This window comes from Chroicocephalus ridibundus, chromosome 8 (assembly GCF_963924245.1).
Source record: "Chroicocephalus ridibundus chromosome 8, bChrRid1.1, whole genome shotgun sequence".
Classification (NCBI taxonomy): Eukaryota; Metazoa; Chordata; class Aves; order Charadriiformes; family Laridae; genus Chroicocephalus; species Chroicocephalus ridibundus.
The window spans coordinates 20,983,949-21,002,521 of record NC_086291.1 but is presented as its reverse complement, the minus strand read 5'-3'; the positions used below and the strand labels follow the sequence as shown (position 1 = coordinate 21,002,521).

Genomic DNA, 18,573 nt, shown 5'->3' with positions numbered 1-18,573 from the left:
AACAGATTTAGAAACTCAGTACTGATAGATAGTTGGCATGTTCTTGGAACAAATACAACTGTTCATGTGTTTCAAGCACTGAATGTACTAGATCTTTGGATATATATTGTCACTCTCCTTGCGTTTCAGGTTCATTTATTGGACTTTGAAAATTACCTTTTAATAAAGTTTTCAGAACATTGCTTTGCTCAGCTAAAATTAGTTCTGCTGATTTTGCCAATGATTAAACTTAAAGCAGTAATAACTTTTAATGCTAATTTCTCTCCTATGATCAAAAGTCAGTAGAGCATTCACTTTTCATTAACTGACATGTCTCTAATGCAAGTTTGGGTTTTGGTTAAGCAAACACCTGCAACTGAGGCTTCAATTGAGAGGTTCAATTATGGGGATACAATGGCCTATTTTTGGTTTTGACACGAAGTTTATTTTCAAAGGCAACTGAGCTTGCTTTCTCTTTCAATCTGTTTGTCTTCTTGCAGAAAATAGAAGTGAGAAGTAAGTGTGTGTGTATGATAATGATCCTTTTTTTCTGTGAGATATTCATTAAATGACTCTTGTTATGAGTGAGCAGTTACAAATGTTATTTAGTATTCCTCATGTAACAGAGCAATTTGATGCGCAAGTGATCCAGGCATAGATAAATATTACAGTGATGAAGCAAAAAAACTTCTGTTATACCTGTGATGCAAACCTAAATATTTTCTGAAGCTTTAAGTTTTGATTTGTAAAGAGGGAAGATATTTTTATTAAGAAGACAAAAAAAGGTAACTTTGAATGTAGTGGGTTTCACAGACTGTGGAGATGGTGCATGTGCGTACTTTTGAAGTAACAGCTGTCATGAAGCTAAGAATCAAGGCTGTGACGTGAATTGCTCTGCTTTTTTGCACTTGGCCAATTGGTTGGATGATTAAAGACTGTCCAGTTAGAGAGAAAATGTATTAAAATGTTAAATATAGGTGTAGAAGGATAGCTGCACCAAATTTTAAACCCTTCTGTTTTTAAAGGCTGTAAATTTAATAGTATTTTAGTCAATGAAATGTTTTTGTAATAATGAATTTGGCTTTGAATAAATCCATGAGAGCTGCACTCAGCTATGCCTTCTCTGAATGTGCCATCTTAGCCATAATAGCTTTTGATGTAGTGTACTGTTTATAATGTGAAAATGTGATCTTATCGCGGAGTACGGTGTTCCTGGAGAAGCCTCAGATCTGAGAACTTCGTCTTATAGTAATGTGGAGTTTGAGCCTGCTGTAAACTGTGTGGCTTTTAATGTGTACGTGCTTACATTAAATATGTGAATAATTCACTGAATGCTGGGATGCTGCTAGGATACTTAAAGTTAAGCACAGAGGGTGAGTATTTTTGCCCTGTGAGGGTCAAGGCGCTTCTGCAGATTAGTTGTGTCAAGGAGGTAGCATGCGGAGTTTCCAGTGGAGTAATTTACCACCCAGAGCTCTTCCAATAGCAAATAGTGGTTGGTATAGTTGGGAAGCAAGTAACACTTTTTTGTTTTCTATTGTAATAAACCTTTTAGAATTTACAATAATACCTAGATTAAATGCATTGCTGAGGTAGAGAAATCAAGCTCTTAATCTGAAAGTTAATGTGTCAACAAAATTAGGTAAACCTTGTTTAGGGTTGTGCAATTTTGCTGCTCTGTTAATCTGTAATGTATTAACTTTGGTTATATAACAGAAAAATGCATGAGGCATACCACACTTCTGTTAATATAGACATGTTTATAATTAAGACTTTCCTGGCTTTTGTGGGAATGATTTAGAAAACTGCTCCTTTTGTTAAGAGACAGTATTTACATACTGCAGGGAAATCTGTGGTGGTAAATCTGTTTTGGAAATCCCCCTTCCTAAATATCTAGTAATGGATCTAGGCCTACACCTCTAGGATACCAGTATGCTATGATATTATTACAGGATAAAGAATAGTCTTAACTCTCACTAAATATTAGAGGCTGTGTAAGGAATGCAAGAAGCCGGAAGGGTGTTTGTTCTAATATAGAAACAGTCTGTTTTACAGGGAAGTCTAAAGCTAGGTGGAAGTGTGAAGATAAAGACTGAGCTGCATCAAAAGAAGCGTGGCCAGCAGGTTGTGGGAGGTGATTCTCCCCTCTCTATGCTCTCGTGAGACACGACCTGGAGTACTGCATCCAGCTGTGGAGCCCCTGACATAAGAAGGACATGGACCTCCTGGTTTGAGTCCAGAGGAGGGCCATGAAGATGACCAGAGGGCTGGAGCACCTCTCATGTGAAGACAGGCTGAGAGGGTTGGGTTTGTTCAGCCTAGAGAAAGAAGGGTCCACTCCAGGGAGACCTTATAGTGGCTTTCCAGTACTTAAAGGGAGCCTACAGGAAAGATGGGGAGGGACTCTTTATCAAGGAGTGTAGTGATAGAACGACGGGTAATGGTTTTAAACTGAAAGAGAGGAGATTTAGATGAGATACTAGGGAGAAATTTTTCACTATGAGGGTGGTGAGACACTGGAACAGGTTGCTGACAGAAGCTGTGGCTGCCCCATCCCTGTAAGTATTCAAGGCCAGGCTGGATGGGGTGTTGAGCATCCTGGTCTAGTGGGAGGTGTCCCTGTCCATGGCAGGGGCGTTGGATCTAGATGATCTTTAAGGTCCCTTCCAACCCAAACCATTCTATGATTTTGTAGTACTTACGTGCTGTGATAAAGGCAGTGACCTGTCAGTGCGGAGTTAGAATATGCTTACCACAAGATCAGCCTTTGGCCTTTGAGTTCTTGCTCTTTTTTGAGACTCTGAGCTCACGTGGCTCAGAGAAGAAATAAGTCTTGTGATTAAAAATTGATTAAAAGTTTTCCCAGGTGTGTTTGAGCTTCCTGCCCGTATGCACACCAGGATTGAGGGTCAGGCCCCAGTCTCTTGAGCCTGTTGGCTTCTCAGTCCCAGTCTGCTCTACTCGCATGTTTCCTAGTCACAGGCTGCTGTCTCTCCACAGAAGTGGAGCCTCATCTTCCAGCTCTCTGGACCTTGAGGACTCTGGTTTGAAGATATCATAATAATGTAAATTGCTGGTGACTTTGCTCACACATGCAGCCATTTGTCTCAGTAATACAAAAATAATTATTTGGGGAGTTACCTTCTGAGTCCTATTCTGAACCTATCCCTTCTGGTTCTAGACTAGGGTTCTCCAAAGGCTGACCACACTATTTCCCTGACATCTGTGGTCATTTCACATTTCATCTAGCTTTCTCTGGCTTTCGCTGCCTCACAATTAAACCGTGCCTGAACTACTGTGAAAGCACAGTTTTTTCTCCTTTTTGAAATTTTTGGATGAATTCCTAAGATGTATTTTCAGCCAGGTTACATAAATTGTTTGTGAAGATTCTCATCAGTTCAGATCTTCAGTAAGGAAATACACAAGCGTCAATTTATGAGATATTCTGTCATGCGTAAGCATGTGGGAGAAATTCACAACGTTTCCCCATATTCTTTCAATAATGAAAAATAACATAGAGTTAGCTTTTGGAAGACATGACACCATGGCTACTTATTTTTTGAAATGTTATTTATGTTCTAGTGTTACAAACTCTCCTAGGACTAGAAGTTGCTCTTGGCCATTTGGTAATGAAACTTTCACTTGTAATAGTTTGGGACTTTACAGGGTGTTTGAAGTACTGCATCTAACTGTTAGTGCTTCATGTAGCTTTCCAAAAGGCAGAGTAGATGTGAGAAGTAAATTGTGAACTAGACAATTTAAATAAGATATTAATAGAAAGAGTTCATGCCTCAGTCATCTTTTTCTTGACTGATGTGATTTTTAAGCAATACTCATTATTCTGGGTTATCTAACGTTACGAAAACAAATACTTCTAGCTTGAGTTCTTTGGTCTTTGACTGACTAACAATAATAAATAAAATTAGTTTCATGTTCAGATATACTAGTAAATAAAAACCCAGGTACTTGTTTCTGTCAGTGAATTAGCAGTTGCATAACTTCAAAATTAATTGTTTAGTACGCTCATTATTCTTAGAAAAAATAAATATGTTCTCATTATGTTCACTTGGTGAACATATGTATCTTGCAATACATTTAATGTTACTTGCTGTGAGGGAGATTACAACTCTTCTTAAGGAAATTGGGTAGATTAATGGAGTGGGGTGGGTTAAATTGCTCTCCACATGCATTCCCTAGCATGCTTAGCCTACTACTGAATTTTAATTGATATGTATAAAAGAGTTTAGCTGAGGATGCTCTCTGAAGCAACTGGAGTAAAATGGAATATAACTTGTGTATTGCAGGGGCCGAGCTAGGTAAATGTGCTGTATGCTATAACCAAGTGAATAGCACATGAGACTGCATTTTGTGCCCATAACCATAGTCTGCATGTGAACAGTTGTGTTTTCAGCAGCTGGACAGAATCCATGAAAAGAGCAAATTATTACTTTGTCTTATTAAGAAGCCCATGCAGTTTTAATACCGCAACCTGTGACAGAGCCTGAAGACGTTTTTTCTGATCTTTATTCTTGCTTTTAATTACTAATAACAAAGATGAGGATTACTGAAGACTAAATACTCTGGATGGAACTCATTGGTTTCAGTAGGAGTTCTTCCAGAAGCAGAGTAATCTTAACTATCGTATTTTTACCAGATTTCCTGTTGTGAATGAGAGATAAGGTCCACATAACCAAGATACCTTTCTAAGGTTGTTATTTTGAGGGGGGAGGGGGGGGAAGGAAGGGCAGGGAGGGAGGGAAGAGGGAGAAAAAACCTGAAGACTTCAAAGCTTAGTGCTTTAAAGAAAAGCTTTCCAAATTTGCAATAATGCCATATATTTTACAAAGATAATGCTAGACTAGCAGGACTTTTTGACAACTGCCTTGAAATTACTGGAGTCCCATCTATGATGTACATTGTACTTTTTTTTTCCTCTATAAATCATCCCCTCTTTGGCCTTCTTCCCCCCGCCGCCCCCAGATGATGGTGTGTTCCAAATAAGCATAGTGCTTCCATAACTTTGTATTTATTTTACTATCATGCACTTAGTTAAAAATCAGATTTAATTGCAATAGTTTCTTATGATTTCAGTTAAAAGGGTGGCTTTATGAGATGGGAATAAAATGGGCGTGATGCTTTTAATGAAATGGAATTTCTATACCAGAAATTTATGTTGAATCACTGTAGAGCATTTGCCAAACCTGTCTTGATTGACCCAAAAATGCGGTATCAGAAACAGGACTCCCAGCTGCAGAATGTGTCCTATCCCAAATGGCTGCCTTGAAATCACTTATTTTGGAGTAATATTAATTCAAATTCTTGATAAATTACTCACTGTAATATAACATAATGTTTTAAAACTTTTACAGCCCTTCATTAATAGATGATAGTGAAGATTAGAGCTAGTATTTTTTTGTGTAGACTTCTTAATCATAGCCTTTAAAGTAGAAGCTGAGCAATAAACATCTAATGAATAGCTTATGGCAAGTTTATTCTCAGAAGCTATGTTACTGTGTTGGCACAGATCAACATAACCATTTATCACTAAATTCTCAAAATTTAAAAACTGTAGCTATCACTTGTACATGCTAGTCATTCTCAACGTACATTACATATGGATAGTTTACAGCGTTTTAGGATACTTGCAACCTAAAGCAATGTATATTAGTCATAATGAATACATTCCCTTCTAGAAGAGAATGTATTAGGGAATTAAACCATTCTGTAATATTCTTTTAGCTTAATCTTTGTCTTTTAAAAGTCGTAAAAGAAATCATTGTCATGGGTTATTATTAAAGGAATTCCTTAAAGTAGTCATATTTGAGGGTGTCATCTGCGAAATATATTGAGTTGTGTTCTGCAGAGACAAACAACTTGGCTTTCTTCCCAAAGTGAAGTCTTCAAATTAATCTGTGGAAATAATGAAAGAAAGTATAATACTTTGGTGGTGTCCATAGTCATCAATGTTTTGCAAAGCTGCAAGCTTAACTCTACTATCCTTGTTGCGTGGCTGAGACACAAGTGTGTACTCAACATGGACTGAATTTACTTCTATGTACTTACTCATAGCCCTATTTCTTTCTCCATCAACATAGTACCTTACTAGATTTCTACAAAAATATAGCAGCATTATATGCTGATTTGCAGCCATTACCGATAATGGTTTTATACCTACTTTATTTTTAATGAAATAAATGTGGCCATTTATGCACAACACTGAATATATAATTCATAGCTTCCCCATTACTATACAAATAGCATCTTAACGTGAAATCCAAAGTTCATAGTAGTCTGAAAAGTGATATATTATGTATCCACATCCCCCATTCTTGAGTCTTGCCCTTTCAACATCTGGAGAGATCAAACAACAGCTCATCTGGCAAGAATTGAGAATTTATGTAGCAGTGTAAGCATGGGATTGGGACAAGCAACATCACAGATGCCCAAATAACTCTCCTCACCGATGAGCCCTCTGCCTGGTCAGATGGCCAGTGTGTTTGGGAAATAGGGGGTCTCAGGATTCCTTTCTTGCAATCTTCAGTGGTTAATTTTTATTTAGCTGGGTGCATACATTAAGTGTTAGTTGCAGCACTCCCTCTAGAACTGTCTTCTTAGTAATTTTCCACTTACTGGCTGACCTACCTGAATTTATTTGTTAAATTTACTAAATGTCTGACTAGCCATAAGCTGCAGAAAACCAACCAGGGAACTGAAATGAATAGGAAGAAAACACCCTCACTAATTTTCCTTTCTGACAGTTTAACAGACCCAAAAGCATTTACATTACTTTCCCATTTAGGCAGTTAACTTCTGAGCGGTTCTTAAACACCAGGGACCTCTAACTAGAACAGCCACCTTGGTCAGCAATCCAAGATTTAGGCAGATAGTATATTATTTAGGTAGTGGGAATATAAGCAATTTTTGTTTTGTATATGTGATTTAGTATGTTCTGTGCTGGTTTTATTTCAGATATAATTCTGGGACATGCTGCGCTACGTAGTCCTTTTGGATTTCTGCAACTGTTGCGCTTGGAGCCATGCTCCCGCTGCAGAATTCCAACAGGAGCAAACATATGGGGATTCTTCCGTCCTTGGCTTGCCCCACCATTTGTTCCACGTTTTAAACCAACTGGTGCTGTACCCAGTGGAGTACATCTGTTACAGTTTATTACTAGAAATTTGCAATTCATTTCAGTTTGCTAAAATAATTATAATATTCATGGCCAAGAGTACTGCATTAAGCAATTACAAAAGAGAGGAAGCAAAATTTTGCTAAAGCGTATGTGTGATTCAGGACCTACTGCCCGGTTTGGGTGATTTGGGCACTCAACAGCCTATCACCAATGAGTCAGATGTGCTCTGACAGTTGAGTTTGATCATCTTGAGAAATTAAAGTAGCAACTGAGATGCTGTAAGTGACATCCCTTATGTGAATGTCCCTGCTCTGTTTTAATTAAGAATGAAATAAATTAGCATAAACCACCACTGAATGCATTTGGTTGCCACATCTTGCCTGAGGTACTCAGCTGGGGAACACCCAGAAATGGAGCAGAGTCTTTACTGCTGGAATTGCAGAGGCACATCTGATTATGCCCTCTAACTTCCTGAAAGTCAACAGCACATAGGCTGCTAAATAGTCTGTATCTTTTTGAATGTTGTAACCCACTTTTTTGTCTCTTCATGCTTCAGGCAAATAGGGAGTTACTGTATTGGGCTATGTTGTTGTTTGCAGGTAGAATTTTCAAGTAGGTGAGACTTCTGTTTTGTGGGAAAAGTGGATTACTGATCAGTCCAGAGTAAGCGTTAAATAGTTGACTAGAAAGTGATCCCTTTGCATTTAAAAAAAAAAGTCACCATAAATATCAATACAATAAAATCTTAATACAACAGATTACTTTTTCATCATTATCACCCACTCAAGCAGATTTTTAAAATAAGGAAGCATCCTGATGTAATATTCATAACACCATCATACTCATCGTATTCAGTCTCTGGTTTTGTACGTCATTCTCATGCATCTTTGACATATAGTAACAGAATAAGCACACCCTGTTCACTACAGTGAAGAAGTATAGTGATAAAGTAATTTTTTTTTTTTTTAATGGAAAACTTACAAAACCAATTCCAGGAGTTACGACCAACAATATGCCTGTTTTGGTTCTCCATCGCAGACCTGAGTCTGGATCTGTTGCTCCCATGCTATTCACACTCACCCTTGAATTAAATGAGGTCAGTTTTGATACAGAAACCTGTCATTTGCCTGATTTGAAAAAGAGCTTGGGTTCCAAAAAGCTGATTTAATTTTGCGAGTTTCACTAGTATGATGAAAGATATTACAAACTTCATTCTGCCTGTGTTATCAGACCACCACTGTCACTTAAAAGTACAGATATGTGCCCAACATTTGTTTGTGTCCTTGCATTGTAAGAGAATTGAAGCTAACTCATCTGCTTACTAGACATAGAAGCAGATTCCTGTGAAGGGGAAGCTGGAATTTATACTGAAATGATGAAACATCCAGAAATAACCCAGATCCTTTAAAATATTTTTGCTTGTTTTGCTTTACAAGTGTTACTTGGAATGACATAATGAAGCAGAATTATGTGTTTCTATATGCTGTGCATAACAAACGTCCGGGAATGGAAATGATTGTCATGGCCGCTAAATATAATTCTGTTTTCTAGTAGTCCTAGAAATATCTTTAAATACTCAAAATCTAAGTGGTGTGGACAATACAAATCTAAACAAATTCATATGAAGTTGGGCTATGTTGTTGAGTAATTGTGTTTTGTTTTTGCATAGCACTGTAAATTAGTGTGTGAGGTATAATTTAAGAGGCTTTGAACTTTTAAAAAAATTTTATCTATATTTTAATAGTTTCTGTTCTTTTTCTACAGAACATTCTGGCTCTAAATCCCCGAAAACAGATACATGCAACTCTTCATTCAACTGCAGCAAAAAAACAAGTCAAGAAGCAATGGAAGAGGAATTCTGACAAAAGCTGTTCAGTAAGTGCACATTTATTATTGCATCGGGAACATGCAATAAATCATTGAGGATGAAATCTCGGTTGTGTGAGAAATTCAAATTTGAGTTTCCTTTGTTGTTCACTACCCAAATTTGGCTCTTAGTATTCTGTTCCTGTAGATACAAAGTTACTTTGTGATCAGCTCTTTACTTTTCAGAACCTACAGCATGCTATTCATTTTCCTTTTTGGTGATTTAATAAGTCTTTGCTGCAACTTTTTCCCCTTTTGTTATGGAGTCCGATCAGTCTTGAGTGTGAAGTGGCTCACCACCTCCTGAGCCCCACAGAGTCACTCGCTCTCCTGGGTAGCCAGCGTCAGCTGCCTCTTCCGTACCACTTGGTCTTTTTCTTTCTGTTTTCCAAGAGTAACACTGGGTAGAGCAGCACTTCACTATCCTTTTTGAGACTTCTAAAGGTAATTTTATTTCAGCACAGAAATAGGGGAACCCATCATCTCTACCTGTTTTGTATATATATGTATGTATATATAGAGCTACCCATATATGTACTTTATATACATGACCGTATGCATATACATTATATATAAATACATAAACCTTAGATTAAAACATGTCTCTGCATTTTAAATTTTGTGCCTTGTATTTTTTGGGAAATAGGTGGTTTTAGAATAAATATTTTTTCATTATAAACTGACTGTTTATAATCTTCAGTATTTCTGCAATGAGATATCATCATTTTCTCTCCAGGTATTTAGATTCGTAGTCTCAGTGTGATATTTGACTAATCCTATCAGACTTTGTTGTCTCTTTGATCTCTCATCTGATTAGAAGGTTTGTAGTGTTTTTACTGTCTTCCTACAGATTGTTTTAGATAATCCTCTACATTCAGAGGTAGAGCACTACTTCTTCATCTGCAAACTATTTCCCTTATGGGTACAATGTTACGGTGTCTTTTCATAGTGTTATCAAAACATCTTCTCCCACTAAGTAGGAAAATTCAGGTCTCATAGCTGATAATCATTTATTATTTAAAAAAAACCTAAACAACACAACACAAACCAAAACAAAACCCCCACAAAGTTCCTCAATTTCTCAAAATCATGAAATCTGGTGTAACCACCAAATATTTGCTGGGAGGAGCGATGCAGGGTATCCTTAGCATTTCAGCTCTACTCTGCTATAGTTTCCTGTTTTATAGCATTGATGGTAAGAATCTCTTTCTTCCTATAGCTAATATTCCTATTTTCTTATTTTATTTATTGCCTTAGATAACGTTATAATAACTGGAAACTAACTCACATGTAAAGCTTCTGTTTGTGAACAGGGGTGGTTATTTTGGGATGTCTGATGCACTTATTGCCCACAACTGCCTGTTCTTGCTGCACAGATAGTTGAGCTGCTCAGCAAGCGGCTCCTGGGCAGCTGCAGTTTACATCGTTATGTTTTCAGGAGACCTGAAATCAATACTAGGCTGTAAACTCCTCTGTTTTCAGAAAGTGTTTGTTAGGAAGCTCTAGTATCATGCAGCAGGGCAGCTAGGTATCTGTGTAGTAACCTGATTAGCTGTTCCAATGTAAATTATCCTAATTAGTTAAACTTCAAACTATAGCATACACATATACATCTTCCTAATGATTGTGTTAACACACATTTGCTACAGCTTCTAGGCTTTAATACCACTCTTGGTTATCTCTGAGCTTTCCCCTGTATCAGCCTTCTTTGATTTTTGTATTCAGTTTATTCATAAAGTGTTTGATATTTGAAGGTTTTGTGAAAGTGCATAGCTGTCTAGAGATTGTCTCTCTTCCTGCGTTCCTGCTTTTAGCTGTGCATGCATACCTCATGGTGTCTCAAACGTTCTTGGATTCCCAAGGCTTGGGCTTCTTGGGCTGTGCAAACAGCACCAATTCTCATTCATTGCTAGTTTGCATGCCTTTGATGGATTTTCATTTGAAAGAAATTCTGAGTGTTGCCTAATATTGCAGGATGATGTTTTGACATAGGTTTACAGTTAAATAAACAATTTGGTTTCATAGTTCTGCATTACTGTATGGAGATCCATGCAGTTATCAGGACCCTGCACTGACAGAGGTCTGCTCATGTGTTGCAACTTACAGGGTTAAAGGTTAGAGATAAGCAAATAGGTATACCTGTACATGTAAACACCTTCATCAAAGGTAGTTATTATACTGTATATTATGAATTATTTGGTAAAATGTCACATTATTTAGTTTGCAAATCATGATAAGAAATGTAAAATGCTTGTAATGGTCCTAGTTTTTAGAACTGTCAATCTTTTCTTTACTGAGAAATATGGAGCTTCACTTTTACTGTGCAACATTTACTACACAGTTTACTATTCTGGCAGAAAAACCCCTACAAAACTAAAAAAACCAAACATCAGCATTTGTCTGGTATCCCATTACATAAAAGGCATTAGGAAAAAATGAGACTCTCTACATTCTCTAGATTGTTGTTGATAATAAAATGATAGAATCTTTTCCTAGCCTTCTTAAAATAAGAAAGCTAATGTAGGACATGATACATTGAGCAAAACTTTCTGTTATGGTCCAAAAAGCCATTGGCAGTAATGTTTAGGCCTGCTAATGAACTGACCAAGCTCTGTCTGAAGTCCATAGGAAGTATACTTGTTTGCATTTCCTTAAAATCTGCATTTCCTAAAATCTGGCTTTTAGCTTGTGATTCTTCTAAAGCTGTACTGATGCTGCCTTTGCAGAATTATTGTTGGAGGGAAGGTGGGAGTATGAAAATACAAAACTAATTAAATTAACAGCCCTCAAAACTCCGAACAAAAGCTGCATCTGCTGAAGCATGCACACAGTGACTTTGTAATGTCTAATACACTTCCAGATGGCAGACTTACATATTTCTTCAGAATAATTACACAAGTGAAATTTTAACTCCTAGCCTGCTCTGAGACACTTTGGGTTCCCATTAAATGAGTTTTGAAGTGGAAACTGAGTGTCAGTATCTTTTCTCAACATTGGAAAAGCATTCTCATGAAGGAAGGCTCAATTATGCTTTCAATGAGTGCTATTGTTTATTTATTGTGTTAGCCACCAAATTTTGTTGTAAAAATCATTTATAGCTGTAGATGCAACATCAGTCAGCTTTCCTTCAGAAATTTTAACTCTGAGATTTAGATCAGAGGATGAAAACTCTTTATTGTCGAGTCGCCCTCAGTAACAGTGCTAAACCTGAGAACTAACACTGGTTTCTTCTGAGTCGTGCTGAAAGGTGGTATAAACAGGTGCTACTAGTCTGTCTGGGGAAACAAAGGTTTCTGTTGGTCAGAAGAAATTAAAAGTAAAAGAGTTTTGAGATGGCTATACTAATAGTAAATCTCATAGAAGGAGGCAAAATTTAGATTACATTAGGACATCAATTTACAGATAAAACTAAAGCAATGAACTGTGGATGCTGTGAGGACTTGTTTTGATTTCAGGGTTTTCCTATCTAGTTCAGGATTGTTTGGATATCTGATTTATGTTTTTATTTATGATTTCAAACTCTATAATTCTATTTCTGTGTGTATTTTATGCTTGCTGGCATTTAAATCACGAACTAGATGGGCACGCATTGTGTGCATTTGCGTTACACCCAGCACACTGAATTCCTTGCTTTATGAATAGGGTTTCTAAGCATGATGGAATAAGTTCTGCTTTTACCTTATACACATGCAGGTTTGTTGTTTTAATGAAATTCACCTCCGCAATATTTATAGATTCACATGTCACTGGAGAATTCAGTGCGATATAGTAGTCCAGTCTTTTTTTTGTAATGAAACCTTGGAGGTACCTACTGAGGATAGGTGACAAGATGATAGAAGCCCACCTATGTATTCAGACTTTCTTCAGTTTCTGCATTTAGAAATAATAGTGATAATTCCTCCAGATGGAAGAGTTGGAAGTATTTCAATGAGACAAGAAAGGTGAAAAGGAAACGGCATTTAAATTGGTTTGTAGTTAATTGCCATAGCCTGTAACAGTATTGATTTTCTGGCATTAGTAGCATTGTTCTTTGTCCTTAGGTTTGCTAAACCCGATCAGCATTGTGCAACAAGAGCCTCTCTTCCTTGAACAAAATAATTTTTAAGCTCAGCTGTTTTTTGCAGGAGCATCACTTTTGGGCAAGAGTCTTTAACTGTTGTATAGCTCTTACCAGGCATTAGAGAGAACCAAATTCTTCACCTTGTCTTTTTCTGTGTGACATTAAGGTGCAACTACCAGATTGCTGTGTGCTAATGGTGGAGAGTGAGATCTGCAATGCTTTCAAGATGCAACAGTTTGGGATCTTTAAATTCGGAGGATGAGGTTGCTCCCTTAAAACAGCAGTAATAAGAGTTTGCTAAAACTTCAAGCTGCTTTTTACTTTGACAGTATTTCCGTGGCTGTTGCTGCTATATATGAACATCTGTAAAAAGGAATTCTTATTTAAAAAAGAGGTTTGTAGGCACCTCTTAGTGTACAAATGTCCAAGCTTGCACAGAACCTGTAAATAAGCTGATTCTTTCTCAGCTATAATCTGTTACTCTAAGTGTTGCCTTCCAGTGAGATCAAAAAATGTCACGTGATATTTGTGCCCAATCACATAACACAATTACGGAATAATCAAGTTATCAGTTGACAAATAACTGATGGGTTGAAGCAGAAATAGTGCAAATTGCAAACAAGTAGATATGAAACCCAGTTCACCCAAGGCCTGAAATCAGGAACTTTAATCAATAAATGCTTTTTCAGTGAATAATTTGTCCACTTCTAGAAACATATTGATGAAAGATTATGTATTTATAAATAAAAAACAATCCCAAATATTATAAAATAGAGAACACTCATTAAAGGAAATCAACTCAATTATCTTTATAATCTAAACGTATAGTTTACCTTTGCAAATATTTATTTTTGTCTTCATTGCATATGAATATGCAAGTTTAGCTCTTTTCTGAATGAATATACAATGGCAGATGTCTCTCTAATCGCTGCTCTATTCAAACATTAATTGGTAGAACATATGTAGAACTCTACTCGTCTGAATAGGTATAGGATAGCAGCAGTCTTTTTAATCACATCACTATTCAACCACTAATTGGTGTGATGATTAAGGGACATTAGAGGGAGCACTTTGACATCTGATTCTTTGAACTGATGTCTGCTCAGGCTGCACTGTATTCATCATGGCCAGACTGATTTCTTAAATAAAATGCTCTGATTCCCAAACGTGGAAAATATTGCATTAGGATCTATTGAGGTGATTAGGGAATTCGAGAATGATTCTTTTATTTAACTAGTGATTGACTGTATATGCACAAACTATTCATATGAATAATACATGGGTTACTGAGTATCAGAAAGAGCTGGGAAGTAACATCAAGAGATTTTTCTCTTTTCTCATAGTGTCAATAATTAAATATTAATACACATTTTAAAATGTACCAGTTTAATCATTTAGCAGTCAAATTCCTACTCATGCATTTTTTAGATTAACTAATTACTCTGCATTTTCTCATCTAGATACCCGTATACTGACATTTGTAACCATTTCACTGGAATAAAGTGGTTTACATGTTTACATATGATATCACTTATACTTGCTCTACGGAATGCATATTATAAACCTTGAATTTTCTGTTTTATTTTAGTTTCAGTGTCTTCAGGTATTTTCATTAGAATATCTCACTAGCTCTTAACTTGCCTGACTGCTACAAATTAGTGCTTTTATGCACTTTTTCTGTGTATCAAATTGTAAATACTAGCTGATGGCAAGTTATGCCAAATCCTTTTTCAGTCCTCTGCAATAGGTTCCTTTTTACCTTGTGGTTCTGCTGAAGTGCTGTACAAAAACCACCTTTGACCTTTTAACTTCCTCTGTTCAGAGTTCTTCAGGTTTGGTGTTCTTCAGATTTGATGTTGGATGATTCCCCTTCTTATAGAGCAGCATTCACCAAAGATTTTTAGTTCCAGATGTATTTCTGATCTTAACCATTTCAATACTGAAGTGTCTCAGAGTTGCAAATTGTTTGGTTTTACACATACATATATGACAAAATGAAAAATGCTTGTCTGCTGCAAATCCTGAATTCTAGGTAAGTCTGATCAACTCATTCCCCTTCATTAAAGCTGAGCAGATCAGAGAGTAGAGGTAGAACTGATCTTCACTGTTAACTTTTATCTTCTGCTTAGCCTTATATTCTTTTATATGTGAATTTCTATACATGCACTTCCCTGTGGTTATTGGATGGAGATAAAGGTGCCTTCCTGTGTTGGTGTATTGGAAAACAGAATAAATAACAAGACTAGCTTCTCTTTTTTCAGCTCCTCTACTCCCACATTTTCTTTCTTTTGTAAACTGTTGCCTTTCTTTTGTAAACCGTTGCCCGTCTTTCTTTTGTAAACCATTGCTTATACTAAAAGCTATACTGCTCTTTCCTTTCTTCTCCTAGACTTTCTTCTTGTATAGCAAAAGCTCCATCTTGATTCTGTTTAGAAATCTGTAAAATTAAAAATGATCATGAGCTTTACATTGAGAAATTCTAAGTGCTTAAACATTGTTTCTTGGAGAAACCTGTGCCATTGTTGGCCTCTTAGTAATTACTCACTTCAGATCTATTTATATTGTCTAAGTCCAGGAAGACATCTGCTCACTAGAAGTAAAAGGAGCTAAGAGACCAATTTTAGCGTGAAGGAAGTATGGTAGCTTGCTGAATGCTGTATTTTAAGGAGGGCTAGAAGCACTATCCAATATTAAGTTGCACTGAAGTGTTCGTTACAATACCCTGCTTGTAGCTGGTCTGCAACTTTGCCATCTATTTGGAAAAGAATTTTCTGAGTACCAGTCCATCAATTCTTTTATGCATATTAAAAAAATCAGTCATATATGCACATAAAAAAAAATAAATCACTTGATTTAAGTATGAATGAACAGGTCTGGTGGGAAAAACTTAGTTTTGATCTTTTAACCAGTCCTGATAGCATTATATGAAAAAACCACTAGCATCCTCATGCTTTGAAGCAAGGATGCATAACAGGCTGGGGACTGAAAAGGTACATTGATACAACAGAACTGTCCAGGAGGTCTGAAAACCTTATCTTGACCAGTTTCTGTTGCATTTTTATCACAATGTACAGTCCTCAGGTGGAGAGCAGTTAACTGCCTCATCACTCGCTGCTCCTTTGCTTACAATATTCGGTACTCTTTGCTTACAGTAGTGTCCTGGTTTCAGGAACTCTTAAATTTTTGGTGGTGGATCTCAGGAATTATTTGAGACTTTCATAACAATTTCTTTGTTGTTTTATAAACCGATACATTGTTTGAATATAGTGTTGAAAATAAACATAGTATCCCTTCCAGTACTGATATTAGAAAAAATGGTTTTAGAATTCTTCAGTCTGCAAAGATGCTAGGTACTCCTTGGTACAAGAACCTTCCTTATAGCATGTGTGCTTCATTTTGATGAAATGGAACTGGTGGGTGGTCCAGTCTTTGAAGCAGTGGTGTTGCCATGTCGAAGTGTATTCCTTCTTAGTCTTTCTGGCTGTGTGCCTGTTCCAGGAATTCCAGCTGTCTTCAGAAAGCTACATGTATGTGTTTTCTGTGGTCATTTCTTCCATCTTCAATCAGTCCTGTTTCTTCAGCAAGTATCTGGAACAATCACTCAGCAAAACTATCTGTTCCCTTCTAATACTGAGAAAAGGACAACAATCTACTGTTGCTTAATTGATAGCTAAAATGGAAGAGGTTTTCTTCTGTAGAGCTAAAGATCCTACCATGTGCATTCCATTTGAAAATGATCAAGTTGTAATATATGTCTTTTTGTACTTTCTGTTAAAAAAAAATAAGTTGAAGATTTTTTGTTCATGTACCACGTGAGAGGAACGTTATTAACATTGCTAAATCAAGTAAACAAATCAAGAAGCATCCAAATGACTACCTGTATAGTTGCCTTAAGGGATATGCACTATTCAGAAAAGACAAACATAAAGATAAAGCACTTTATGTTAATAATGCAACAGACGGTAAAAAGATAGCAAAGGTAAAACCGAACCTTTATGGATCAAAATCACTTTAGGGAAGGGCAGTAAACTTGTTTCTAGTGTGCTGAGAATATGCTATAGAGTCTCCACACAGCAGGTTTAAGTTTGGCTATGGCTGTAAATAGAAATCAATCTAATCATAGAATCATAAAAATGTAGGTTTGAGACGGTTAGTGAGAGAATTTCTGGATTGGAGCAGAACAAAATATAGTTAGACTATAACCCACTTCAAATGGCATATGATGTTGGAGGTTCCTCATTCTTGTTAGTGTTTAATCAATGCAACAGTAAGTTTTTCTGAAAATATACTATATTTAATTTGTTGCAGATCAAATTGTCGTCTTGTCCTTCTCCTTCTACCTATAGAATAATTGATGATTGTTCCCTTTTGGTATAAAATCTGTTATTTTAGGTAATTCCTGTTAGATAATCCTTATCATTCTCTATTTTCCTTCAGCTCTTCTTTGCTAGTTATGCTTTCTGAAACCATTATTTTCTTGCTTTTCTTTGGATTTTCATTTTCTGCATCTTTCTCTAATCTTGATGGTGAAAAATTACACAATTTTTCAGCTGGAATCTAGCTAGCACCAAGTGGAATGAAATAGTTTCTTTGCCTCACACACTGAACTGTCCCACAATGTGCTGTTCCTTCTGCAAGGATTGGATTGTCTTGTGTTCAATTTATGGCCTAAATTCAGACCTTCAATTTGGCTTGATTTTTAAATTTTTATCTTGCCTTTTAAAAAGCTTAATATCTCCTCTTTCCTTGTTTCCCTTATTCTACCAAACGTGATGTCAGTAGAAGCCATTAGTATATTCTTCTTTTCCAGCTGCCCAACTCACTGGTGTCCTGGGTGAATCATGAAGCATCTTGATTCAGGTCCTTTTTCAGAGCTAGAAAACAAGCTAGGCATTGTTTTTCAGTAAGTTGTGCACTCACTGGATATTTGTTCTATCTAGAGTACGTTTTTAATTGGCTTATGAAAAGGTGCTATGGAATACTTAGGGAAAAAAAAGATTACTCGAGATTTGTCACATCTACCTCTTATTCATGAGACCATTCATCCTCTTAATGACAGAAGATAAGATTGTTTTAGCTTTGTTTTTTACATGCCCATGTTGGCTTTTTTTATTGCATTGTAATTTTTAAATAAATGTACTCCATTTTCTCTGCTGGGGGCTATAATTGCTATCTTCACTCCCCTTTTTGTAAGAGGAAACATTATGTTTGTCTCTTCTGGCCTTTTGGAACCCCAAGCCCTCAGAGTCTTTGGGTGCAACTGAGAATGGTCTATGGATTGCTTCAGTTAGTTCCTTGATGACTCAGTGATATGTGAACTGCGTCTGTCTGATAAAAAAAAAAAATATAAAATTCCAAACCTCTTTTTCCATACTCAAACCTGCAATCTCATGTTCTTGCCAAAAGTAATACTTTTAGTAGTAGTTGTGGCTGTACTATGCCATCTTCATAAAGAGGGCAGGGAAGGCTGTGAGTAATTCAGTTCACTCTGCATCATTTATTTGCTCTCTTTTCCAGTACATAACCTGTACTTCTT

At 36.6% G+C, this 18,573-nt stretch overlaps 1 protein-coding gene across 3 annotated transcripts in view; it reads left to right on the top strand.

The window, feature by feature from the left end:
• The window catches only part of DPYD (dihydropyrimidine dehydrogenase), a 365,350-nt gene that overhangs the window by 13,442 nt on the left and 333,335 nt on the right, over nt 1-18,573 (top strand). The window contains exons 2-3 of one of the 3 annotated variants that reach the window (XM_063344208.1): nt 8,150-8,207; nt 8,876-8,986. In XM_063344208.1, the coding sequence (XP_063200278.1) occupies nt 8,175-8,207; nt 8,876-8,986 (144 nt within the window). In that variant the 5' untranslated portion in view covers nt 8,150-8,174. Of the gene's footprint in view, nt 1-8,106; nt 8,208-8,875; nt 8,987-18,573 lie in introns of all 3 variants that reach the window. The other 2 variants (XM_063344206.1, XM_063344207.1) reach the window with 2 other exon arrangements.